The following is a 26,677-nucleotide window of genomic DNA, read 5'->3' as shown; positions in this document are numbered from 1 at the left end:
TTTCTATTCTCATGTGTTTCCTGGAAGCCTCATGAAAGCCATGAGCTTTTTCACATGAGAGTATGTACAATTCTGGGAACGACTCGGTTGCTGACATTGAGCTGCCTGCAGCTTACCGGAGTTCCAATGCAAAATGATCATCCCAAGATGTGGGTTCTTGTCCTGGAAGATCCTCTTACTGACCACACCACCTTTGCAGTAACTCAGAGCCCCCTAACATGTGCAGCCCTGGTTCCTAACACTGCACCATGTTACTTCACAAGGCTACTGGGGAAAATGAAATGATGACGTACGTGGCAGAGCTCTGAAAACTCAAAAGCACGATAAAATGTAGAGTTAGTTGAAAACATTTCTTTCCAGAAATAGGGAGAATGCCCTTCATTCAGTATATTGTTTACCTAGATCCATTTTTATTTTATTTTCATTCGAAAGCATTATTTGTATAGCTACAGCCTGGCCACTTCCCAAAATGTCTCATTAGCTGTCACAGTAACACAGATATGTTTGTTAGTTTTTAAAAAGAGATCAATTCCATGCCAAAGCTGCATCATTTACTATACCATATTACTCAACAATGTGCATATGAGTTGCCTGGGGATCCTATGAAAGGGCAGATTCCAATTGAGTGTGTCTAGGTTAGTGTCTGAGACTCCAGCCTGGGCAATAAAGTAAGACATCTGTCTCTACAACAAGAACAACAACAAAAATCAAAAAGTTAGCCAGAGGTCATGGCCAGCTGCGGTGGCTCACGCTTGTAATCCCAGCACTTTGGGAGCCTGAGGCGGGTGGATCACAAGGTCAAGAGATTGAGACCATCCTGGCCAATATAGTGAAACCCCATCTCTTCCAAAAATACAAAAATTAGCTGGGTGTGGTGGCGTGCACCTATAGTACCAGCCACTCGCGAGGCTGAGGCAGGAGAATCTCTTGAACCCAGGAGGTGGAGGTTGCAGTAAGCTGAGATCATGCCTCTGCACTCTAGCCTGGTGACAGAGCAAGACTCCATCTCAAAAAAAAAAAAAAAAAAAAAAAAGCCAGAGGCCAAAGCTGCAGTGAGCTGTGTTCGTACCACTGCACTCTAGTCTGGGCAACAAATGTGAGACCCTGTCTCCAAAATGCAAAAAAAACTTCTGTATTTCTAACGAACTTCCAAGTGATGCTTATGCAACTGGTCCCCAACCACACTTTGGGAGGCATGGACTTACTGTTTATTCAATTTGTGTCCCTTAATGACAGTTCCTCGATGTGTGTCTTATCTATATTCTGCAGTTACATCTGTGTGTGTGTTTATGCATATGTATGTGCATATATTTAATCCATACCCTAGTAGCATGAATTATCTAATGAGAAACACTAGGTATTCTAAATTATCATCATCCATCACAATAAAGAAGTAAAAATATCAACATGTGAATAAATCACTGCTAGCAGAAACAATATTTATTGAGCATTAAATCAGTACATCCAGCACTGTTAAACACGGACTTAGATTTCAGTTAAAGAATTTTTACCAATGGTGTGGTTGCTCATGCCTGTAATCCCAGCACTTTGGGAGGCCAAGGAGGGTGGATCATTTGAAGTCGGGAGTTTGAGACCAGCCTGGCCAACATAGTGAAACCCCATCTCTACTAAAAATACAAAAATTAGCTTGGCATGGTAGCACGTGCCTATAATCCCAGCTACTGGGGAGACTAAGGCAGGAGAATTGCTTGAACCCAGGAGGCAGAGGTTGCAATGAGCCTAGATCACGCCATTGCACTCCAGCCTGGGTGACAGAGTAAGACACAGTCTCAAAAAAAAATAAAATTAAATAGAATTAAAAAAAATTTTTTTTTAAAGCTATGCTTTGTCTTGCTCTGATATTGGGCAAATGATTTTAATCTCAGTCCAACTATGGTTTCTTTCTTTGCAGGTGAAAATTGAGCTACCAACACAACTCCATGAGAAACACCATATTTTGTTTTCTTTTTATCACGTCACCTGTGACATCAATGCAAAAGCTAATGCCAAAAAGAAGGAGGCTCTGGAAACATCAGGTACTGCCAGAAAGAAATCTGAGGCAGAGTCACATGTCTTCTGTTCGCATTGGTTTGGAGAGCATCTTCAAAGCTCTGATTTATGCAATTATTTTTCATGAAGTTTCATATTAGTAAATAATAAATAGCGTTATTGTGACTTCTTACCGTGGAGGTTTGTACTCAGAATTTTTGTTTGTTATTCTTTTGCACAGTTGGATATGCTTGGCTTCCTCTGATGAAACATGATCAGATAGCTTCTCAAGAGTACAACATCCCAATAGCAACAAGTCTGCCTCCTAATTATTTAAGCTTTCAAGATTCTACAAGCGGAAAGGTACTGAATAATGTATAATTTAAGATTTTTAAAAAGCACACCAGCTTAATGGCATAAGATTATCTTCTTTCTCTGCTATTTAAATTAAGATCATAGTGTATACGTCCCTTGTAGCTATGAATCAAGTGTACCTATGCCACATCTCTTGTTTAGCTTATGGCCACTGGAAATGATCTGTTAAAAATGATCCCGATATCATATTGGTCTCATCTACCAATAGTGCTAAGTGTATTTGCATCTTTTATTTTCTCCTCTATGGTGACATAAGATTAATGGATCAGAACAGCATATTAACATAAACTAAACAATCTATTTATTTTCTTTCTCTCAAATTGTCACAGTGACCGTAAACAAACTTTATTTTGCAGCATGGTGGGAGTGACATCAAATGGGTTGATGGTGGCAAACCACTTTTCAAAGTATCGACATTTGTTTTATCAACAGTAAATACTCAGGTGAGCATGTTGACCTGAAATAGTAGCATTTTCTCTAACTCACAGCATCATGAGGTAAGTCCCATATTTACAGGATGAGACTAATCATTTCCTGAAGTGTCAGAAAGGCAGGTGTTTGAATACTACAAAGGAAGAATGTTAAGGGCATAATCTGATGCCTCCCTCAAGATAGATAGAATGTCCTAATCCCTTAAGCCCACATACCATAAAACTTCAGACCAAAATACCAGAAGTGTATTTAATAGGATCACACTGCCCTTGGAATATGGCTTGCTTCTACTGACAACACTCATGTGTTAAAAATGTTAAATGTTAAAAATAAAGGCCAGGCACGGTGGCTCATGCCTGTAATCCCAGCACTTTGGGAGGCCGAGGCGGGCAGATTACCTGAGTTCAGGAGTTCAAAACCAGCCTGACCAACATGGAGAAACCCCGCCTCTACTAAAAATACAAAATTAGTCGGGCATGGTGATGCATGCCTGTAATCCCAGCTACTCCGGAGGCTGAGGCAGGAGAATCTCTTGAACTCGGGAGGCGGAGGTTGTGTTGAGCTGAGATCGTGCCATTGCACTCCAGCCTGGGCAACAAGAGCGAGCCTCTATCTCAAAAATAATAAATAAATAAATAAACAACAAACAAACAAATACTTCAGATCTTTACCTGAAAACCAAGTCCAATCCCCAATGCCTTCCCAGGGCTCATCTCATGGGAAGGCCATGAGGTTGGCAGAACTGCATTTGAGAACCACCCCACCTAATTTCTGGCTCCATGACCCTGGGCAAGTCACTTTACCTCCGATATCCTTATTTCCTCAACAAGGAATGATATCAACAGAGCCTCTGCTACCTAAGGTTGTAGCAAATGTGATCCAAAGGAGAAATATTTCAAAATGTGATCAAAATGAGAAATACATCATGAACTGCAAAAGTCAATACATGTATAATTATTACCATTGTTAAATGACCACAAACTCATTCCTTCCGTGGCAAAGCAGCTTATTCTACCACAATGTGAGTTTTCCGGCAACAGATATAAACTATACATTATTACAAGTACATAAAATATGTATTTCTCCTTTCTTAGGTTTAATGTGTATCTGCTTTTCATTTTTTGCTTCATGCTGCTTTATCTACAAGCCACACTTGATCCATAAGAAAAATGAAATAATCCAGGCATCATATATACATTGGACCAAAATTTCTCTCGGCAACCTCTGAGGCTTCAAGTCCCATTGACTTCTTATCCCTAGCCCTGAACCCACAACTATTTAAACCCATCTTTTCTCTGATGCCATCAACCCTGGTCAAGTTCCACAAAACGCTCAATGTCCACCAAACCCTATATTTTCGTATATCTCAGCAGTTCCTCAGTTTCTCTGTCTCATGCTTCCAGCTGCTTTCTCCAAATAGCTGGTCTCTAACTCACCACAACACACCCTCTCTCTGCCTTGACTTTCATCACCCACATGCTGGCAGCATTTACCTTAGTTTTCAAACACCCAAGGCCCTGCAGCCAAACAATATCCACCTGGTTCCAGGAAGACCCAGTGATCCCTTTGACATTCAGCCCCTCTTCAGTGGGGAAGGGAAGCTCTCCCACTCACCCTCCCTGACTATTACGAACCATATCATGGGGGGTGGACACCCTACGTGATATGGGGAGTAATTGTACTCCCCTTTCCTGCCACCCCCCACCGCCCCGCCAGCTATTACAAACCATATTGCAGGGGATGGATACCCCCCTTCCCCTTGTTGGTCTGGTTGGTTCCTACCCATCCTTCAGATCTCAGCTCAATTGTCACTTCCTCTAAGAAGCCTTCCCTGTTCCCTGACCCAACAGACAAAGTTGGGCCATCTTGTCACTCATCCAGATGGCACCTGCTTTGTGTTTGAAGTGCTCATCGAATGGGATTACATAGGTGTGTGTGGAAGTAGTGGTGTCGTGCTGGCCTCCCCGCCTTAATGGAAGGTACACAGAGGAAGGAGTTGGGCCTTCCTTGCCCTCCGCTCTGTCCTCCCTCGGTGCCTGCTAAGAGCCTGGCATGCAGTCAGCTTTCCATAAATAATGAGCAAATAGACGAATCAATGAAGTGATACTTAAAAGGAAAACAGTTGTTTCTAGTCAAAAAAGAGCTGCATTTCGAAAACAGAAAATAGCACGCGTGCACACGCACACACGCACACACATAGTGACCTGAGGGAAATGAGGGAAACCCAAGCTACAGATGCCTTTCTGGAATCATAGAAACCAGAGAAACATCCAGAGTATGTCCTCACACAAGTTCTTTATCTCACTGCCTGACTGTGTAGCTCCCACCCTCAGGGCAGAACTTGAGAGAATTTTCCAGGTACCACCTTCTTCAGGAAATAAATTTCAAGTGTTATAGTCAGTTTTATCCTAAGATATGAGTTGTGGACTTCTAATCTGGGACTAATTCAGGCATTCTAAGCCTGAAAATATGCCCCGTGGATATTCATGAGTATGCATTGTCATGTGTGTCAAGCATGGCATGGAAGAAATTGGTGGAAGTCTATGGAAGAAGCGGGAGTGGGAAGATAAATGAGGAAAATTTTTCTCAACACAAAAAGCACAACCAAGAGAAGTAATTCTCCAGCCATTGTCATGTGGTTGAACAGGACAACAAAACCTCTTAGAATGAAATAGAAGAGTGGGCTTTGTAGTTTATGCAGAGCCTTCACTAGGCCAGCAATGTCCACATCAAAGCTTTGTTCCTCCGACTCCTTAATAAAGCATTTGCACTTCAAGGCATCAATCCTACAGAAGTGCTTACGTCACATCACAGTGGTTTATGTTTGTAACACAGTTTACGTATCATCAGAAATAAACTTTTTTTTTTTTTTTTGCTGTTGTAGGATCCACATGTGAATGCATTTTTCCAAGAGTGCCAAAAAAGAGAGAAAGATATGTCTCAGTCACCTACCTCAAATTTCGTCCGCTCTTGTAAGGTAACATGACATGCAAGCAGTTTCAGTGATCTCCAGGGTAAAAATATGCAAAGGAGACATTTACATTTTCCACTGATTGGTAAACTGGGAGATGATTATTACTCAAGATTTTTTAATACCTTATCAATTCAGAGAGTAAATGATTTTATTTCATAATTTCTGAATCGTTTCTGTTTCTTGACTTAAAAGACAGGCAAAAATCAGTTTTTTCCAAAATAAAAATAATTGAAAATCAGAATCAATTTATTTTAAATTAGTTATTAAATCAAGAGTCCTTGCAACATTGCCATCATGCCTATATTCCATACTAATTGCAATAAAGAATAAAGCCAGATAAAGGTGGGCTACAGTGCTCATATTCAAGTTCTGAAAAAAATACCAGCAGAATATACTTTATTTTTTTCTAATGTATTCATTTTTTAATTAACAAAGAAACATTATATGCCTTTATTGTATACAGTATGATGTTTGGAAATATGTATACATTATGTAACAGCTTCATTGAGTTAATTACTGTATTTGTTATATCACATTCTTATAATTTTTATGGTTATAACACTTAATATCCACTCTTTTAGAGATTTTCAAGAGTATAGCCCGTTTTTATTAACCATAGTCACCATGTTGTGCAATATTCCTCCTATATATCTAACTGAAATTTTGTATCCTTTGATCAACATCCCCCCGGCACTTCCTCCCAAGCCCCTGGTAACCACCATTCCACTGTCTACTTCCATGAATTCAACTTTTTTAGATCCCACGTATAAATGAGATCGTGTGGTATTTGTCTTTCTGGGCCTGGCTCATTTCACTTAGCATAATATACTCCAGGTTCCTCCATGTTGTTGCAAATGACCAAATTTCCTTCCTTTTTAAAGCTGTATAGTATTCCATTATGTTTATGTACCACGTTTTCTTTACTCATTTCATCTGTTGATGGACACTTGAATTGATTCTATATCTCAGCTGCTGTGAATTGTGCTGCAATAAAGATGGGAACCTAGACATCTTCAGCATACTGATCTCACTTCCTTTGGATATACATCTAGTAGTGGGATTGCTAGATTATATGGCAGTGCTATTTTTAATTTTTTGAGGAACCTTCATATTGTTTTCCATAGTGGCTCTTCTGATTTACATTCCTACCAGCAGTATGCAAGTGTTCCTTCTCCTCCACATCCTCTCCAATAATTATTATCTTTCACCTTTTTTGATAACAGCCATTTTAACAGTTATGAGGTGACATCACACTGTGCTTTTAATTTGCATTTCTCCAATGATCAATGACGTTGAACATTTTTTATATATCTGTTGGCCATTTGTACATCTTCTTTCGAGAAATGGCTATTTGGGTTCCTCACCCACTTTTTCATTGGGTTGTTTTCTTACTATTGAGTTGTTTAAGTTCCTTATATATTTTGGATATTAACCCTTTCTAAGATTTATGGTTTGCAAATATTTTCCTCCATTCAACGGAGTAAAGTTGTCTCTTTACTCCATTGAGTGTTTCCTTGGCTGTGCTGAAACCTTTTAGTTTGATACAGTGCCATTTGTCTGTTTTCACTTTGCTGCCTGAGCTTTGAGGGTCGTATCCAAAAAATCATTACCCAGTCTAATGTCATGAAGTTTTTCTCCTTATGTTTTCTTCTCATAGCTTTATAGTTTCAGATCTTGAATCTAGGACATGCTTCAAATTTTATTGATATCCTTTTTATTCTGCCAATTTACTACAGAACTTACTGAATGTGGAAAAGATTCATGCAATCATGAGTTTTCTGCCTATAATTTTGAATCAGCTCTTCAAAGTTCTGGTACAGAATGAGGAAGATGAAATAACTACAACTGTCACCAGGTATCCATAACACAACCTTAAGAGAAGAGACTTTATAATCTGTAGTTACACAAACTCTTAATTATAACTAAACAGTCATCTACTGTTGTGTGTTTACATTTCATTTGAACGCATCTCTAATTTAAGCATTTTCCACTCTTGACTCCTTACCTTCTAATACCTTATTATTAGTAGTAAAGTGTTAGACCTCTTTTTCTTTGGTTTTTAAATTAAAATTTTTATTTTGAGATTCATATGCAATTGTAAAACATAATTCAGTTTCCCATGTGCCGTTTACCTAGTTTTCCCCACTGGCAACATCTTCCATACAGGTGTAGAATCATACAGTATAAATTTTTGAAATTGGCTTTTTCACGAAACATAATTCTCTGGAAATTCATCCAGATCATTGCATCTATCAGTAGTTCACTCCTTTTCATCGCAGAGTAGTATTCCATGATGTGGATGCACCACGTATGTTTAATTATTCACCTGTTGAAGGACATCTGGAGTGTCTCCAGTTTAGGGCTCTTATGAATAAAAGTGCTATGAACATTCATGTACAGGTTTTGTGTAAACATAAGTCTTCGTTTCTCTGAAGTAAATGCCCAGAGTGTAATTGCTGGGAGACAAGGTGGTTGCATGTTTGATATTTAAGAAAGTGTCTGTTCTCCAGAGTGGCTGTATCATTTTGCATTCCCACAAGAACCTTTTTTTAAAATACTAAATTTTTTAACTGTTCTCACTTTAAATTTGGCTATACTGACTTCTTCCAACATCTCTAATCTGGCCAATGCCTTCACAGATCACAGTTTCTTCTTTATAGAGATAGTGTTTTGAATTAATTATGAAATTTATATTTGTGCTGTTCATTTTTTATAAAAACTTAGTCATAGCATTCTGGAAAAAAAAAAAAAATGTTACTTTTGGCATTGAAATGTTTCCAGTATCTTTCTAACTCACAGGCCTGTTACTGACCTCTTTCTGAATGAGGGTTTTTAGCCTAGTTTTTAAAGCAGAGCCTGAAATTCTGGACAATTTAAATATCTCTAATGGCTCCACAACCATCCAGTTCTGGACCCACATTAAAAGTCCCCAACTGTGTCTTCAACTCATGCTCTTTTCAGCATGTGAATGTGTGTCTGTGTTGGCAAGACTCCTAAATATTGCAGCAGATAGATCTGTTGAAAATTCTGAGATATTCCTGAGCACCATAGCCACGGAGTTATAGTGTTAATGTGAAAAAAGAAAAAAAAAGCCGTAAAAAGAAAAAAAGCCATGGAGCTATAGTAGTGTTCATGTGAAAAAAGATCCACCTGTACCATCACTGCTACTGGAACCCCCAACCCAGCTACGGGAAAAACAAAGCAAAACAAACCAACTGCATCTTAACCTAATTACTTCTTCCGAAAGCATATATACTGCCCATAGGTCGGAAGGCAAGCCCTTTTCAAATTAAATATGATTATTAATTTGAAGTTAAAGGTCTAAAATTTCAATTAGGCACTAAAAGTAATCCCTTTTGCAAAAAGATAATGTCAAAAATGCACAGACCATACTTAGCACATTCAACTTGGACAGAAAGTCTCCATTGTGATATTACAACACTACTTATATCTTTGTGTTTCAAAGTTTCAAAGTTGGAAATGGCTCATTGATGGAAATGGTCATCGATGCTATAGATATTAAATGCCCAGTATTGGATATGGGGGTGAGAAGGGCAAGGAAGGAGTCAGGGATTGGTTCATTCATTCACCCGGTAACTATTAAATACCCAATTTACGAAGCACTGTAATGACAAACTAAAGCGGGATTTTTCTGCCCTCTCCAGAAAGGCCACTGATCAGCTTTGCTTTTCCAGGGTTCTGACCGACATTGTGGCCAAGTGCCATGACGAACAGCTGGATCATTCTGTCCAGTCATATATTAAGGTATGAAATGCCTCTTGGAAATTGCTCATATCCCTTGTGCTGTGTGGCTTGTCTCATTTCCTGTGTGCAGTAAGTGGGAAGTTTTCTCCCTTTAACTGAGTGGCGCCCATCACAGTAATATCAGGAATTCCCCTTAGCTACTTAGAATTCCATCTCTTTGCATTAATGGGCGAGGTGAATTTTTAAACGTATAAGTAATGTGTACCTGTGCAAATAAATAATTAAGTGGGGAGAGAGAGGAAAGAAAAAGATAGAGGAGAAGACTCAAGTGCTATGCTTTTGAAGTCAACATTACAAGTAAATGAGATTCCTGTGTTAATTTAAGGAAGACTTTCCTATTGGTTTGTTGAATGCTCTGTGTTTCCTCTGCAATGCTTTCTTAGCTCTTTCTATTGTTTTCTCAGGCATTATTTCATTTTCCCAGTTACTGTATATTTGTACCTGCTTCTGGTATGTTAAGTCCTTTATCTTCTGGCATGAACCACTTGCCCATTCCATCAGTGTGCACTGCTTCTTCCAGGGTCCTATGTCAAGTGTTCACTCAGAGATGCTTCTATTCTCATTTCCAGTTGGCCTGTGGATTAATGCCAGTGAACTTGTGATGATGTTTGTGTTTTCGTAGTTCCCACCTAAATGTCATCCTCTTTAATGAAAAGAAAGAACCCATCCAGAAATACAGAAGAGTATCTTAAATTACTTTATAATACATACAGGATCTAAATATCTAATCTTTTTCCTATGCATAGATTAAATCTTTTTGAGACACAGCTTTTTCATCAAAAAACTATATTCTCTTAATATGTATGCACAGACAGATACTAACATATTCAAGATGTCTAGAAACTTGTTTTTTAAAAAAAATTGGCTTGGTGTGGTGGCTCACGCCTGTAATCCCAGCATACTGGGAGGCCGAGGTGGGCAGATCATGAGGTCAGGAGATTGAGACCATCCTGGCTAACACAATGAAACCCCATCTCTACTAAAAATACAAAAAAAAAATTAGCCAGGCGTGATCGTGGGTGCCTGTAGTCCCATTACTCGGGAGGCTGAGGCAGGAGAATGGCGTGAACCCAGGAGGCAGAGCTTGCAGTGAGCCAAGATCGCGCCACTGCGCTCCAGCCAGGGCAACAGAGCGAGACTCCATCTCAAAAAAAAAAAATCCTCGCTCCCATAAAAGGAAGTAACCAGAAATTGCATTCTGGAGAGAACCCCTCTAAGATACCATCTGGAAGGAAATATTTTTCGTTAACAATTTTTATATCCATATGTTTTCTATCTGTCAGAAATGTTGGTTGTCTTCCCAAATACCAAAGTATGAGTGTGTGCCCTTTTTAAACATAGGCTACATGCCGAAAATAGTTACTTCACAATAATTTCTTATGGTATAATTTTACCCAATAAGATCCACATCTCAGTTGCGAAAAGCCAGTTCCACCTACACATGCCTTTTTAGTTTGCTCCCTAAGATAGGGTCATAGCTTAGTTTTATAGAGTATCGATGAATTTACCATTCAACAGAATCACCTCGAGAGGTTTCACCCTCTCAATGCTTACCCCAATGTTTCATTTCAATCCTTAAAGGGACTGAGAGAGAAAGAGAAAAAAAGTTCTTGACCCATCTTATACACAGGCATCTCCATTTCAACACATATTATTTTCCTCATGTCAGTGAAATCATTGAAAATTACTTTAAGAATTCTCCTGTGTTGTGACTATTTTTGTGATTACCAAGGCTAGCTCTTTGTGAGTACCTCAAATCTCAGACTCTCTACCGATGATGCTCCTGGAGAGATGCATTAGAAATGCATCCTGGTGTGGCCCTTATTTTTAACCAGGATATCTGAAATACCCAATAGGACCATCTCACGTTATAATACAGGAGATTATCTACTTAGGTTGCTTTAAGTGATTTAAATCCAAAAATACACCTCTGTGGAATTTTAGGCTGATAACAATTTTATAATAAATTTTAACATATCTAAAATACCTCCTAATAAATATCATCAACTCACATTTTACTCTGGAAAGAACACTAAGCTGGCAAGTAAGAGACTAGATTCTAGTCAATTCTAGACTGTAGCAGTCAGCCTCTCTGAACCTCAGTTTTCTCCTCTGTGATGTGCGATGAAATGACCAAAGGAACATTCAGCTCTATCATTCTGTGACTGGACTCAGTGCATGCTTGAATGTCCTCGAAAGATGTGACATTCAATGCAATTTGTATTTATTCAGAAGTTATCTAAACACCATTTCAAGTTCAGTGGTGCTAAATGCTGCTAACTCACTTCATCTACAATATTCAAAATGCACACATACACCATGCCTTTTTCAAAGATGCGTGGCTAAAGCCAGTCTAATTAAATGCCATGGTTAACAGTGATTTGTAGCACTGATGGGTTATAGTCAACATTTTAAAATAATATTTCAGTGCCAGTTTAAATGCCCTTCAGGCTAAATAACTGTGCATGGCATGAGCTCATTGATGACATTGCTCTCATCTGAGGTATAATCCATGAGAGGGAAAAATTGTATTACTCTTGATCTTATCTAGTTTCATGCATCCATTAACTTCATCTTTCTTCTTTGAGATGAGCTTGGAGAAGTCAAATCCCACCAAGACAAGTTAGGTTGCCAGTGTGCTACAAAGTTTAAAGAAACAGTTACAGATCCAAAAGCTCATGTGCCTCTATGTTAAGCCATTCATTCTCTTTCCTGCCTTCACTCTCAATTATAGTGAAATCTGAATTGTGAAAATTATGAAGAAATGTCCTTCCATGAGGCAAACCCAACTCATAAGTGAAATATTATAATTCAGTAATAAGCATTTTATATTTGAACTTTATGGATGTGCATAAATTGATAGTGATATTCTTAAGAGATGAAGAAATACTGAAAACTAGCCATTACATGCACTCAGTGGTGCACGCCAAAACCAATCTTCTGAGGAAAAAAAATAAGTATGCACCATTTGTTATCTTACTGATGGCCAATGTTCATGAACGCCTTGATAGATGTGTCTAAGCATGGGATGATAGACCCTGGGTTTGTGGGGAGCTCACCTACTGGCCTCTGGAAGGCACCGGCTTCCCCACTTGGCTATTTGAGTGGGTGCTCTACCCTTTCAGGATGAAGAATTGCTACCATGCCACCTGTTACCAATGGAGGAAGGAGAAGGGGAATGTGTCCTAAGTAGGTGGGTCAAAGCCCTCCATGTTTCCCTGAACGTGTTAAATGGCTCTCCGGCTCTTTCTCTTGATTTCTACAAAGAGTTTCAAGGAGAGCTTAGGTGAGCAAGGCCCGACTTCTGCAAAGCCCTAAATAGGAACAGGTGTGTCCTGCTCTTATCATTGGGCCTGCATTTATTTCATGGCAAAATCTGGCATGAGCAGATAATTTTGAGATATGAGTTATTCACATGGCATAGTTTTTGAAGCTTCATTTTTCAAAGTATTTAACTTTATTCACTTTTTGGATTTTCTTCAGTTCGTGTTCAAGACCAGGGCATGCAAGGAGAGGACTGTACATGAGGAACTGGCTAAAAATGTGACTGGTCTTTTGAAATCAAATGACTCAACAACAGTAAAGCATGTCCTAAAGGTAAGAATTTAAAGATGGTCCTTTAATGTGAGTACTAGGCATGGATCATGCTTATCCCTGGAAAATGATAGGAGTCATTGATGTAGACTGTTTCTCTTGCAGTTTCCAGCATTAAGATTCATATTGAAACTTAGCATATAAAGATACTAAGCAAAAGAGATCTATATCAAGACAACATACAAAAAAGTAGAATGGGCTGGGTGCGGTGACTCACCCCTGTAATCCCAGCACTTTGGGAGGCCGAGATGGGCAGATCACTTGAGGTCAGGAGTTCAAGACCAGCCTGGCCAACATGGTGAAACCCCATCTCTACTAAAACTACAAAAACAAAATTAGCCAGGAGTGGTGGTGCGCGTCTGTAATCCCAGCTACTCAGGAGGTGGAGGCAGGGGAATCGCTTGAACCCGGGAGGCAGAGGTTGCAGTGAGCTGAGATCATGCCATTGCACTGCAGCCTGGGCAACAAGACCAGATAGATAGGTAGGTAGGTAGGTAGGTAGGTAGTTAGGTAGGTAGGTAGGTAGATAGATAGATAGATAGACAGACAGACAGACAGACAGACAGACAGACAGATATTGTATGTTAGAAAAGAAGATGCATTGGAAAAATTATAGAACTGGTAAGAATTGGGCATTGTGAGTACTGAAGGTGTAGGGGAGAGTTGAAGTTTTAAATAGAGTGATCAGGATGTATCTGATGGAGAAGGTAATTCTTGAGTAAAAAAAAAAAAAAAAAAAAAAAATGTGAAGGCAAAGAGGGTGCTGGCCATGGAGATGCTCAGAGGGAAAGACCTGCATGAAGTCATCAGGCAGCAGCACGGCTGGTGTGTCTGCAGGAGACAGGGAGGACACTGTGGCTGGAGCCAAGTGAGCAGAAAGAAAAAAAAAAAAGATGGAAGATGAAGTCATGGAAGCCACTGGAGGCTTGGCAGTTAGCACAGGCTTGGCTTTCCCACTCAGAGCAGAACGGGGATTTGTGTCATTGGAAGGTTTTGCACAGAGGAGTAATGTTTTAAACCAAGCTGACCTTGGTTTAAAAGAATCCCTCTGACTGCTGTGTTGAGAATCGACTACAGTGGGGTGAAAATGGAGACCGCAACCACTCGAGGGGCTATCAGAGAGGCAGGATCCTCTGCGGAGAGTCGCTGCTCAGTTAAAATACGGAGTGAAGAGAATGCTCGGAGAAGAACTGCATCTTCAGGAGATTGTGCTAATGATGGACCATGTGCTCTGGAAGGCGGGGCGGGCGGGTTTCAGGAGACGGGAGGCAGTGGAGTGTGCAGATACATAAGGGAACGTGTGGAGAGGGCAGCAGAGGAGTCAAGGTTTCATCTGTCATCAGACATAAACAGGCAAAAGCTCAATTTCATTAGTGCTGGTGGATTCAAGGAAAATAGTGGAGGCAGGCCAGAGTGCTAAGGGGTGGAGAGGGGCAGGAGTCTGTTGAATTAAGAGACAAATGTTGGAACACTTGACATGATGGCTAAAAATATTTTGGACAAGATTAGGGAGAGAGGATTGCAGCAGTGTGCCTGGGATTCATTCATATTCCTAACAACATGTTTCACTTCTAATAGCCATTAGAATGCTGTTGGAGTGCTAGGATAGTATTGGTAGCCATTTCCATTTCTTCTTACTAAGAAGTGATCACTCCATTAAGCCATAGCTGCCTTTGTAGAACAGCAATCCCTTCTCTTTTTGATCTGAGCCAGTCTTTCAGAATTAGGACTATGTTGTCAAAAGTTTATAGCAGCCTTGTTTGTATGAGCTTAAAACAGGATATAATCCAAATGCCCATTGACAGTAGAGCAGATAAGTACGTGGTGATTATATATGTCATGTGGTGACCGTAGGTGATCCCCCCAGCTACATGCTTCAAAATAAACGAACCACAGAACAGAGTTTGTTGAATGAAAAAGGCAATCTCAGAAGAATACATAGAGGACAGTTCCATTTATATGAAGTTCAGTGGCCAGATGAACTAAATATCCCTTCATTGTATAAGCATTCATAGCAAAATTGTGAAGTAAAGGGAATGATTAGCACAAAATTTAAAACTGTTACTGTGGTGGAAGGGGTGGAAAGCAGAGAGGATGCAAGGGGTGCATTCTTGAAACTGTACATATACAATATGACTTTTTGTAGCTAAGTGTCACCCTTAGGCCCAAGAAAGAAGGGTGCCCATCCTGGGGTGTGCTTTGCTTTTCTCATACTGCACCCATCCTCATAGGCCAAGGTTTAAGAGGAGCTAAGAGAATAAAGAGAATAAGCCCACCAGGAGCCCCTACCTCCCCTTCTAGACCTGTAAGGAACCCCAAGACCCTCTTGCTGAAGGTCCTATAGGCGGATTCCCAGGCCTGCTTCAATCTCTGTCCCAAGCCCTCCAGGACCCCCAGAGGACAGGTCTTGATGCCTGAGTGCAACACTAGACCCCATTAAGGAGCTATTTGTGGCAGGGAGGAGGGTCGCGTTGTGGATAGCACTCAGATGTGCAGGCTGGACAGTTTCCAAAAGAGCTCAGGTGAACAAGGTCCTACCTCTGCAAAGCCCTAAGTAGGAACAAGTGTGTACTGCTCTTATCATTGGGCCTGCATTTATTTCATGACAAAATCTGGTATGAGCAGATAATTTTGAGATATTAGTTATTTAGGTGACATAAGTTTTGAAGCTTTGTTTTTTAAAGTACTTAACACATATGCACCAGGCCCCTCAAGGGGGAGGACAGAGCCTTGGGCGAGAAGAAAAGGGTTAGGCCAGGCCCTGTGCCCCCTAGGACCTCACACACTGGTGCGGCATTCCAAGGTGTTATGAAGTTTTGTTTGTCGAGGTAGGAGGATCAAATACATTTTATTTAACACCTTTTCAGCTTGACTTCCAACTTCTAGATATTTAGACATATGACCTTCCATTTTCACCCTTGCCTCTAACCTTTGAAATTTTAGGGGTGAGCCTGGTACAATAAAAAGTTTGTTTAGGTCGGGCTTGGTGGCTCACGACTGTAATCACAGGACTTTGGGAGGCTGAGGCGGGAGGATCACCTAAGCCCAGGAGTTCAAGACCAGCCTGGGCAACATGGTAAAACCCTGTCTCTACAAAAAACACAAAAAGTTAGCTGGGCATGGTGCACACATCTGTAGTCCCAGGTATCCAGGAGACTGAGGTGGGAGAATCACCTGAGCCGGAGAGTTCAAGGCTGCAGTGAGCCGTGATAGCACCACTGCACTCCAGTCTGGCAACAGAGTGAGATGGTCTCAAAAAAAAAAAAAAAAAAAAGTTTGTTTAGTTTTGTTTCACTAAGTGAAACAACTAGAACATCCCTTGAATAAATATTTCGTAAAATAACAGCTTAGTCAGTCATGCCAAGTAAACTTGTAACTTGTTTTAAATGTTTTTTGAGAGGATTGAGAAACTGAAATGTCTGACATTTACTTTTACCACTAGAACTTTTTATCCCATTTTATAGTGGGATAAAAATCATCCCACTATAATAGTGAATATTTTACTGCTCTAATTCATTTAGTTTCAAAGAACACATTTTAACATAACAATGTTATAGTATATTACATATTACAAAGAAAAAAATTGTCATTATTTTACCATAGGATAATAAATGTCTCGTTGCCTTTTTTTTCCTAATAGCATTCCTGGTTCTTCTTTGCAATTATCCTAAAATCGATGGCACAGCACTTGATTGAAACAAATAAAATCCAGGTAAGAACATCAGTAATATAATACTATAATATGTTTACAATATTATCCAACAATTGCACTAATGATTATGCTGTCATTAGTTCCATTTTTACTTGCTTTATAAACCTTAGCAATTTACAATAATTACTTTATAAGTAGGAGAAATGATTGTGTACATCTGCACAGGCCCTTCAGAAGCAGATACCAAGACAGTATTGGAAATGCAAAAGATGTATTGGAGGGAAGTAACTATAAAGGATAAAAGGAACAGGAAAAAGAAATGGGAAAGTCTGATGCCTGTAAATGAAAAGCGGGAAGGAAGGAGGATTGGCTAGGAAGAGTCTCACAGTGATAAGGTTTTAGCTGGGCTAATGGGAAGTCTGAGAGCAAAGAGTTGTCATTAGAGGAACCCTGCACTGGGGAGGCCATCTGACTCTAGGACCTCTGCAAGCTAAGTCATTGACTGGGAGCAGCCTGGGGAGAGGGTAGCCTTGGCATGAATGCTGGAGCAGATCCCAAGATACAGCAGCTCTTTATATTCCTCCACTAGATTCTGTCTTGAAGAAACATTTGAGCAATGCACATTCCTGGCTGCCACATTCCAAGTTTGCATGACATATTGTACATGTTCATGAATCTGCTTCCCCACAGTTCCCATGGGCCTCTCCTCCTGAAAGGAAGGAAGCTTAGAAGAGGGACCCTGATGGAATTAACTAAAGCCCCTGCCATGGCTTTTCAGGAGCCTACGTATTACTCATCATCTCCCGTCACAACCCTCCATTCTAGATCCCTCTCACCCTAGCTAGCAGCTCCAAAGGTCTTGGTGACTCACCTGGTGATGTAACCCAAACCCTCATTCTAGAGTGGTCTTGGCCTCAGGTCATCTACTGTACTCACACTAGAGTTGGTACATGTGGCCATTCACAGTTACAATGGAGTGAGGAAGACCAAGAAGCAGCCAAGTAGATCACCTGAGTTCCACACACATTTCTCTCAGCCCCCATTGTGGGTAAGGTCAAGGGAAGACCTTTGGCATTGCCCTTGCCCCACGTGGAGAGTAAATCAGAACAATGCTGCATGAGGTGGGGTTGGTGGTGTACAGTGATGTTGTTTTGATTTACTCCTTTGGTGGGGGAGAAGCAGCGTCAGAAGCTCCCACCTGGCCTCCCCCTCTAGGCTACCTCCACAGACCAAGCACCCCATGGAAGGTTACTCCAAATGCCAATTTTACTAATACAAATTATACATTTGGGACCAGTTACATGACTATTGGGGGAGATCTTTGAACCCAATGGATCTACTGTTAACAGAACTTTAGTCAGGACTCCACTTTTAATCCCTGTAAGTGCCCACTCTATCAGGGTGATGCTTTTCATTTCTGGATATCAGTGTCAACTCAGATCCTGTGTCCAACAGTCCTTGAACTGTATTCCTTTCTTCTCAGTGTAGAGTAGCCTGAGTAAATGGCTACAGGGCCCTTTGGAGAAGAACTGATAGACTCATTACACTACGTACCTACTGCATTGTTGCAGCAGTGGCTTTCCTTTAGGGACTCCATCACCCCTTCATTCAATGTGTACCAGATCTGAATTGTGACTCAGGTCCAGGAACAGAGAAAAGAACCATGACTATTCATTAGAATGAACATCCTCATCTTCCAGTTGCCCATTCTTGCCTTCTTTGTTAATATGATGTACCGCCATTGCTGGTTGCTGTCTGTTTTGTCCCTAGGAGTTCCAGGTATCATTAACCAGCTCTACAACTCCCTGAGAGTTGGTCCCTCTTGGCTTCCCCACCAGTCTTGCCATTTGTCATGATACTCACAGCCTCCTGGCTCCTAAGATTAAGCGTAGCACATGGCCTCTGTTGTTTTGGTGATCCCTGATCCCCATGGCTGCTCATGAGCCAACGCTGTGACTGCTGCTCCTGCCAACAGATGGGAAACGCCCCTGACTTTCTTAACGATATTGGTCCCCAGCACCTTCTTGATGGCCGTGGTGCATGCTGTCTTCTGGGCCTGCCTGGGGAACTTGATATGCTGGTGGATCTTCTGGTCTCAATTAATATCCATTCCCACATATCCATCTCTCTCCACCTCTTTATTTTTTCCTCTATCCTCTGCCAGGACAACCAGACATTTCCACTTCGCTTAAAGTAGGCCATCTCTGGATTCTCAGAGCAACCCTAGCAGTGAGTTGCTCATCCCGTGAGTCCTTATTTAATCCCGTGTTCTGAAAAAGCACCTCCATGTCAATGCATTCTAAGTTACCTGCCCTTACTTTCTGGCCCACATCCTCAATGTCCAATTGCAGAGGTTCTGCCCTACCTCCTGGTGGTACATGCTAGCTAATTTTTATAGCCCCTTTGGGTGTATTCTCTTTCTTGCTTTTTTTAGGACCAGCAAGCCCCCAGCTGGGTTAAGCTAGGATTTAACCTCCAGGTATTGTCCTGATCACCAGAAGGAGAGGCGGGACAGCTCCTCAAGGGTTTGCCTGATTCCTAGCAGGGAGAAGCCTCTGCAATATCATCTTGCATGGGAGGAGTGCTGACACTTAATGGGGAGGAATTAAACTTCTGCCAGCACTAAGGCTTCAGGGAAGTATGCAGATCCACTTCCTCAGAGTCATCCATCCAGAGGTCCTCATCCACGCTCTAGGCCCCAAGTCTTTCTAACCACGGCCTTGATCTTAGCATGACAGAAATGCCTTGCTGGACCTTTAATTGTCTGTAGAGTTCCATAACTCTTAACTCGTAAATCCTGTGTTTGCTTTTCTGCTGTATCTGCTTTCCACTTCTGGAGATGAGAACCTCCTACCTGGGAGGGAGAGAAAATCTGACACAAAGATAAAAATGGTTCGTATCTCGCTGTCATTAAGCTCTACTGGGGTCAGGAAACCTCACTGTTGAAATTCCTGCTCTGTCACTAACTTGTTAGCTGATGAAAATGACGCTTCACATCTCAGTGCCTGTTTTCTCATCTGTAAGAAGAGTGGATTGGACTAAAATTCTCTTCTAGTTCCTACCAATATGCATCTGCTTGTATAGACAGGTCACAAAACACACCTGTGAGCAGCCTAAGAATAAATGAACTGATAATAGCCAGCATGATTGTGTCCAGCAGTTTGTCTTCCCCGATAGAGGTATGCTTTTCATGACCCCCTTCAGTGGTAACCCTCACACCCTAGTCTTCTTTCAGGAGCGCTGCACCTTTCACTCTCTAACCATCTCTCATCATCACAGTGGGAAAAGACCTGATACCATCTTTTTTCTTTTTTTTCCCGAGACCGAATTTCGCTCTGTCGCTCACGCTGGAGTGCAGTGGCACGATCTTGGCTCACTGCAAGCTCCACCTCCTGGGTTGAAGCGATGCTCCTGCCTCAGCCTCCCAAGTAGCTGGGATTACAGGCGCATGCCACCACGGCTAGCTAATTTTTGCATTTTTAGTAGAGACAGGGTTTCACCATATTGGCCAGACTGGTCTCCAACTCCTGACCTCAGGTGATCCACCTACCTCAGCCTCCCAAAGTGCTGGAATTACAGGCATGAGCCACCATGCCTGGCCCATTTTTTTTTTTTTTTCCTTGAGACAAGGTCTCACTCCTGTTGCCCAGGCTGGAGTGCAGTGGCACAATCATAGCTCACTGCAGCCTCAACTTCCCCAACTTAGGTGATTCTCCCACTTCAGCATCCCTAGTAGCTGGGACTACAAGCACGGCCACCAAGCCCAGCTAATATGAGAGCGAGCAAGAGAGAGAGAGAGAGATGATAGATAGATGATAGATAGATAGATAGACAGATAGATAGATAGATAGATAGTAGATAGATGATAGATAGAAGATAGATGATAGATGATAGAGATAGAAGATAGATAGATGATAGATAGTAGATAGATGATAGATGATAGAGATAGAAGATAGATGATAGATAGAAGATAGATAGATGATAGATAGATAGAAGATAGATAGATAGATAGATAGATAGATAGATAGATAGATAGATGATATATATTTAGTAAAATGGAGTTTCTTCATGTTGCCCAGGCTGGTCTGGAACTCTTGGGCTTAAGTGATCCACCCACCTCAGCCTCCCAAAGTACTGGGATTACAGGCGTGAGCCATTGTGCCCAGCCCTGATATTATCTTTTGACACCAAAGCATTCATAGTAAACTTTCCCCAAGCTATTTGTGGCGCCTGTAATCCTAGCTACTTGGGAGGCTGAGGTGGGAGAATCACTTGAACCCAGGAGGCGGAGGTTGCAGTGAGCTGAGATCACACCATTGCACTCCAGTCTGGGTGACACAGAAAGACCATGTCTCCAAAAAAAAAAAAAAAAAAGGGCCGAGTCTGGGTTGGAAGAACTCAGCTGCCTCAAACATTCTCTTCATATGCAGGAGTCCAAACAGGAGGGATGGATTTCTGGACCTGAAATGGTCTTTTGGGATCCATAGAGCTTTATTCAGTGGATGTAATGTCATCTCACAGCCAAGCCCTTCTTTATCTTGACTTGTGAGGCTCCACTGGTGCCTCTTAACTATGTCTTATACTAGGACCAGGGAGTTAAAACTAGCTGGGACTCACCATGTATCAGAGGACATTTCAAACGAGTATCTGTACTCATTCAGTTATTCATTTATTAATTTCTTAAAGTTGTTTATTGGGGGAATTCCTAGTTGTAAAAAAATCAAAATAGTTTATTTTAAAATGAAATAGAGGGGCCGGATGCGGTGGCTCACACCTGTAATCCCAGCACTTTGGGAGGCCAAGGTGGGTCGATCACCCGAGGTCAGGAGTTCAAGACCAGCCTGGCCAACATGGCGAGACCCTGTCTCTACTAAAAATACAAAAATTAGCTGGGTGTGGTGGCAGGTGCCTGTAATCCCAGCTACTCGGGAGGCTGCGGCAGGAGAATCACCTGAACCCAGGAGGCGAAGGTTGCAGTGAGCTGAGATTATGCCATTGCACTCCAGCCTGGGCAACAACAGCGAAACTCCATCTCAAAAAAAATAATAATAATAAAATAAAATAAAATGAAATAGAGAACTACATGTCCAAAATATCTAGAATAATGTTCATTAAATCATTAATAGTAGCTATTCCCTGAGAGGGAAGGAGGGGAAGTAAGATGTGACAGGTCACAGAAAAGGTTCACGTTTTACTTTGTACATTGCTACATTGTTTCAATAGTTTGCAATTAATATTTATGATTGACTTTTATTATAAGGTGAAAATTTAATTGACCAAAATTGAAGGAAACATTAAATAAAAATGATGGAAATCATGACCTTGAAATTAAAAGGCTTCTATTTTATTATTGCTTTCAAGTTTTCAAAAGGATTCTTTTTATTTGATGACCTATAAAATAAAGTAAATCTTTCGATTGATATTTCCTCGGCTTAATATTTCACATGCCACATTATAAAGAAATAATCCATTCTTTCCTTAGCTTCCCCGGCCTCAGAGATTTCCTGAATCTTACCAAAATGAATTGGACAATCTTGTCATGGTCCTATCCGACCATGTGATTTGGAAATACAAGGATGCACTTGAAGAAACGAGAAGAGCAAACCACAGCGTTGCCAGATTTCTCAAGGTACAGTTATATGAGATCACAGTTCTATTCAAGGCCCCATGTTGGTGGATGCAAGATAGTCTAAACTTTCATCAGTTCACATCTTCATGTATGATGAAAAATCAAAACTAGCACTGTCAGATGAAAACTTTCATTTATACATCTTTCCTGCTTGAAATACTTTTAATTTTTTTTTTCCAATTTGAAGTTTTATTGAATAAAGACTAAGGTTAGAGGGCCGGGCGCGATGGCCCATGCTTGTAATCCCGGCACTTTGGGAGGCCGAGGCGGGCGGATCATGAGGTCAAGAGATAGAGACCATCCTGGCCAACATGGTGAAACCCCATGTCTACTAAAAATACAAAACTTAGCTGGGCGTGGTGGCACATGCCTGTAGTCCCAGCTACTCGGGAGGCTGAGGCAGGAGAATCACTTGAATCTGGGAGGCGGAGGTTGCAGTGAGCTGAGATCACACCACTGAACTCTAGTCTGGTGACAGAGTGAGACTCCGTCTCACAGGAAAAAAAAAGAAAAAGAAAACTAAGGTTAGAGCAAAGTATCCATTTGAGTGTAGTCAAATCATAGTACTTCTAAATATATTTGAAGAGAAAAAATGAAATTTTTAAAAGGGAAGCTGCACTACAGTAATATTGTCTCGGGCATTTCTGCCCTTGAAAGTGATGTTATAATGGCTTTAGGTCTGACAGTGATACCAAGTAGCCACTTTTTGAAAACCTTCAGGAATTTAGCATTTTTGTTTATTATCTCCAAACTCTTTTTATTCTTTCTTTCTTTTTGAGACAGGATCTCACTCTTGTCACCCAAACTGGAGCACAGTGGCGTGATCACAGGTCCCTTGCAGCCTCAGTCTCCCTGGGCTCATGCGATCCTCCCGCCTCAGCCTCCCAAGTAGCTAGGACCACAGACACACACCACCAAACCTAGCTAATTGTTGTATTTTCTGTGGAGACGGGGTTTTGCCATGTAGCCCAGGCTGGTTTCAAACTCCTGAGCTCAAGCGACTGGCTTCCCAAAGTGCTGGGATGACAGGTGTGAGCCACCAAGCTTGACCTAGGCTGTTTTTTACATTATGAAAAGATCACACTGATCCCATGAAAGAAAAATTATCAAGTAAAGCACTGAGCAACTACTTACTAAACTGGATATGTATGGAAATTAGTTATATTTCATTGGGTTACAACCATTTATATTGAGCTGAGAGGAAAGAAATGCAAAGTCAAAGAAAAAACTAAGATACATAATTACAATATACCATTTAACAGATGATGCATGCAGTTAGAAAGACAATAGTTTTCTGTGCCTCCTTCTTTTGTCTAACTCTTGACTACTGTAACCTTTATGAAGTCATCTGACTTGTTTCTTAATGGTAGTCACCAGAACTTATGGGTGGGTGTGAGAGGGTATAAATAAATGCTAATAATATACAGTTAAAAGCCTATAGAAGTAGAAAATGAGCCCAGCTTGTCAGTGGAGAGCTTTAATCCAGCCTAATTTCTTTTTTAATGTGTTAAAAACTATTTCAAATTATACACTATATGTGTTCTTACCCTGAATTTATTTTTTTCTTTAAGGTTTTGTCTCTGATTTTAACTTTTTCCTTGCTTCCAGAAAGAGATAAGAATAAGTGTTAAAGGGGAAAAGTTTACAGGGGGGAAAAATTACTGTAGTTTTATACCACGTTTTAAGACCTATGGGAATAAAGTTTATTGCTATGCTAGTTGTTTACTAGGAAACTTAGAATTATATATAGTTCAATTTGCAAATAAAATATATTGCAAGAAACATCTGAAATATTCTTCCCTAAACTACAAAAAAATGACAGATAAGCAAGTCTCTAAAAAAGGGAAGAGACCCCATAGTTGCCCTCCTTATTACTAATTTGAAGTTTTAATGGCATTTATTTGACACATAAAATTAAAACAAAATTGGAACACTTATTAGATGAATCATTTGAACTAGGAGAGAAGAAAAGAAAGGAAAAGAAAGTGATTTTTGAAAATGTAAAACTGAACATCGTCATTTGGTGCAAGTCCAATACGTTTGAATTTTCAGCTGCTCAACACAGCCCACTCCCAGTGCTGATGTCATAAATCTCTTATATTTCCAGCAAACAGTAGTTGTTTGCTCAATTGGGGCTTCAAATGACTGCTACCTCTTTTTGTTATTGAAGTCTACATTAGCAGTCAACTACTGTGAATTAGTCAACATTGGAATTTAACAATTAAAATATTATTGACACTCCACGGGTTGCTCAAAATTGGTCTCCACGAATCAAGAAGAACCTCTGGGAACCAGTGTGTGGGCATGTAAAAATATTCTACGTTAAAAGGTAGCCTCCCTTAGCCCACATTATGGGAAAGTAATATTTTTTCAGCAATTTATGCCAAACAGCTGGTACATTTCTCAACTATTCTCTCAGTGAAGTAGACAGGATTCAAATGAATGCAGCTTTTGTCATTTTTCTTTTTGCCACCCACCTGGGTCACAGCTCCACTTATCTGAACATACACCTATTTAGACACTCTCTTTATGAAGCACAATACCAAGATGGGAGCAAAGACGGATTCATTCTGATTTTTCTTTTCCTGATTGGATAGCCATATCTTTTAGCCCTTCCGCCTGACTAACCACTGCTTTGTTTCAATGAGCTTTTGAAAAACATTTGGAAATTACCTAATATTAGAGAGAGACTTGGTTTGTTAGCAAAATATGTTTAAAGAAACATCTGTGGTATTTCTCTCTAAATATCAGATAAGGATGGATAAGCAAGTCTCTAAAAAGGGAAAACCCTTCACATCTCCTCTACTTGGCTTAAATAGTCTGTGCTTTTGGAACAAATGAATGTTTTCCATAGAGCTCCTCTGTGCAAAATTTGCTGCTGGTGGCACATGAGCTAAAGGTCTAACACGCGGGCAAAGGAAACGCGTCCAAGGTGAAAAAGAAAATGGGGCGGGGGAGGCAGTGGTTTTGTAAATTATGTAAGGAAAGGACAAGACATTCATGTGGTTTGTTTTGAAATGTGAAGGTTCATAACTCATCTCTCAACCAATTGTGAAGTAAAATTCTCATTGCTCTCACAGTTGGTGAAATAAAATAAATAAATTTTTTATTATCATATATTTTAACAGATAATTTAGAATATTTGGTCCTTAGTTTATTCAACCAAACTGTGAAAAAAGTTTGGTAGGGTAGAAGTTATCCTCTAAATTAAGAGTCTGCACACTTTTTATGTAAAGAGCCAAATACTAAATATTTTCAGCTTTATAAGCCAGTCTCTGCCACGACTACCCAACTCTGCAATTGCAGCACAAAAACAGTAATTCGCCATACACAATATGTAAAGGACTGAGTGTGTGTTCCAGTAAAACTTTTATTTAAAAAAAGAATGGCAGTGGGCCAGATTTGGCCCATGGGGCATAGTTTACCAAAACCTGCTACAATTTATTTTCTATTAATATAAAAGATGAATATAAATTATCTTAAAATGAAATGAGAGAGGCCCCTCCAGGCCTCAGCCATAAGCAAGAGAGCCACTGCCCCTGGGGGTCAAGAAGATGCTAAAACAGATTCAGGGCCCAGGGCAAGAGGGACACACTACACTTGGTGAAGCCAGACCTGAGGGAGGGCTTTTTGCAGGAAGACAGCTGACTCTGGAGACCTTTCACCCTAGGAATGATCCCCTTTCACCCTCACTGCTCCTTGGAAAGAGGATGCCAAGCTGATCACATAGAAGGTCTTTCTTCACAGTCAAGAAACCTCAAGTTGATTCTTCCACTCCCCAGCACCACTTTCTCCCCACAGTCCCCATTTATGAGTGCTGGAGACAGGTCTCCTTCAACGTTCTTCACAGGTCTTATCTGCAGAGCAGCCGCCACAGTCTCTGCGATGTAGCAGTCACCATCCCTACTCTGGACTAGTTCAAAGACAGGACTCACCAGGCCCCCCTTCATGCAGTCAAACAGCCCTGCATCTTTGCCAAAGACTTCCCCAGGGCTCCTTTCTCCTTCTCTTTCTTGGGAAGTTTCTAGAGCATAGAGATGTGCTGGGTGGTCTCCCTCTCCTCTGCAAGATGAGGCAGGGCCCCTGCTATTCCAAGGGTGGCCAGGTTGGGACATCCTCCTGCAAATGGAGAGCCTGGGAGACAGGAGCCAGCTCAGTGCAGAAGGCACCAAAGCCCCTTTCCTTCCCCCCTCCCCATTTGGCTCTGTCTTTCTAGGCTATGATTATACTGTGGTGTCTACCTCTCTCCCACTATTCTATTGAGACA

The 26,677-nt window shown here is 40.8% G+C and overlaps 1 protein-coding gene across 20 annotated transcripts in view; it reads left to right on the top strand.

The window, feature by feature from the left end:
* Positions 1 to 26,677, top strand: part of DOCK10 (dedicator of cytokinesis 10) — a 280,766-nt gene that overhangs the window by 198,696 nt on the left and 55,393 nt on the right. For all 20 annotated transcript variants that reach the window (XR_012421525.1, XM_074010334.1, XM_065526527.1 and 17 more), the window contains 9 exons: positions 1,913 to 2,036; positions 2,231 to 2,352; positions 2,721 to 2,807; positions 5,681 to 5,773; positions 7,507 to 7,625; positions 9,466 to 9,535; positions 13,019 to 13,132; positions 16,770 to 16,841; positions 22,264 to 22,410. Coding sequence is in view for 19 of the 20 variants with exons in the window: in XM_074010334.1 (XP_073866435.1) it covers positions 1,913 to 2,036; positions 2,231 to 2,352; positions 2,721 to 2,807; positions 5,681 to 5,773; positions 7,507 to 7,625; positions 9,466 to 9,535; positions 13,019 to 13,132; positions 16,770 to 16,841; positions 22,264 to 22,410 (948 nt within the window). In the remaining variant the exon portion in view is untranslated. The remainder of the gene's footprint in view (positions 1 to 1,912; positions 2,037 to 2,230; positions 2,353 to 2,720; positions 2,808 to 5,680; positions 5,774 to 7,506; positions 7,626 to 9,465; positions 9,536 to 13,018; positions 13,133 to 16,769; positions 16,842 to 22,263; positions 22,411 to 26,677) is intronic.

The sequence above is a fragment of the Macaca fascicularis genome, chromosome 12 (assembly GCF_037993035.2).
Source record: "Macaca fascicularis isolate 582-1 chromosome 12, T2T-MFA8v1.1".
In the NCBI taxonomy this organism is placed as follows: domain Eukaryota; kingdom Metazoa; phylum Chordata; class Mammalia; order Primates; family Cercopithecidae; genus Macaca; species Macaca fascicularis.
The sequence above is the reverse complement of the archived record's forward strand: the minus strand, read 5'-3'. Positions and strand labels throughout refer to the sequence as shown.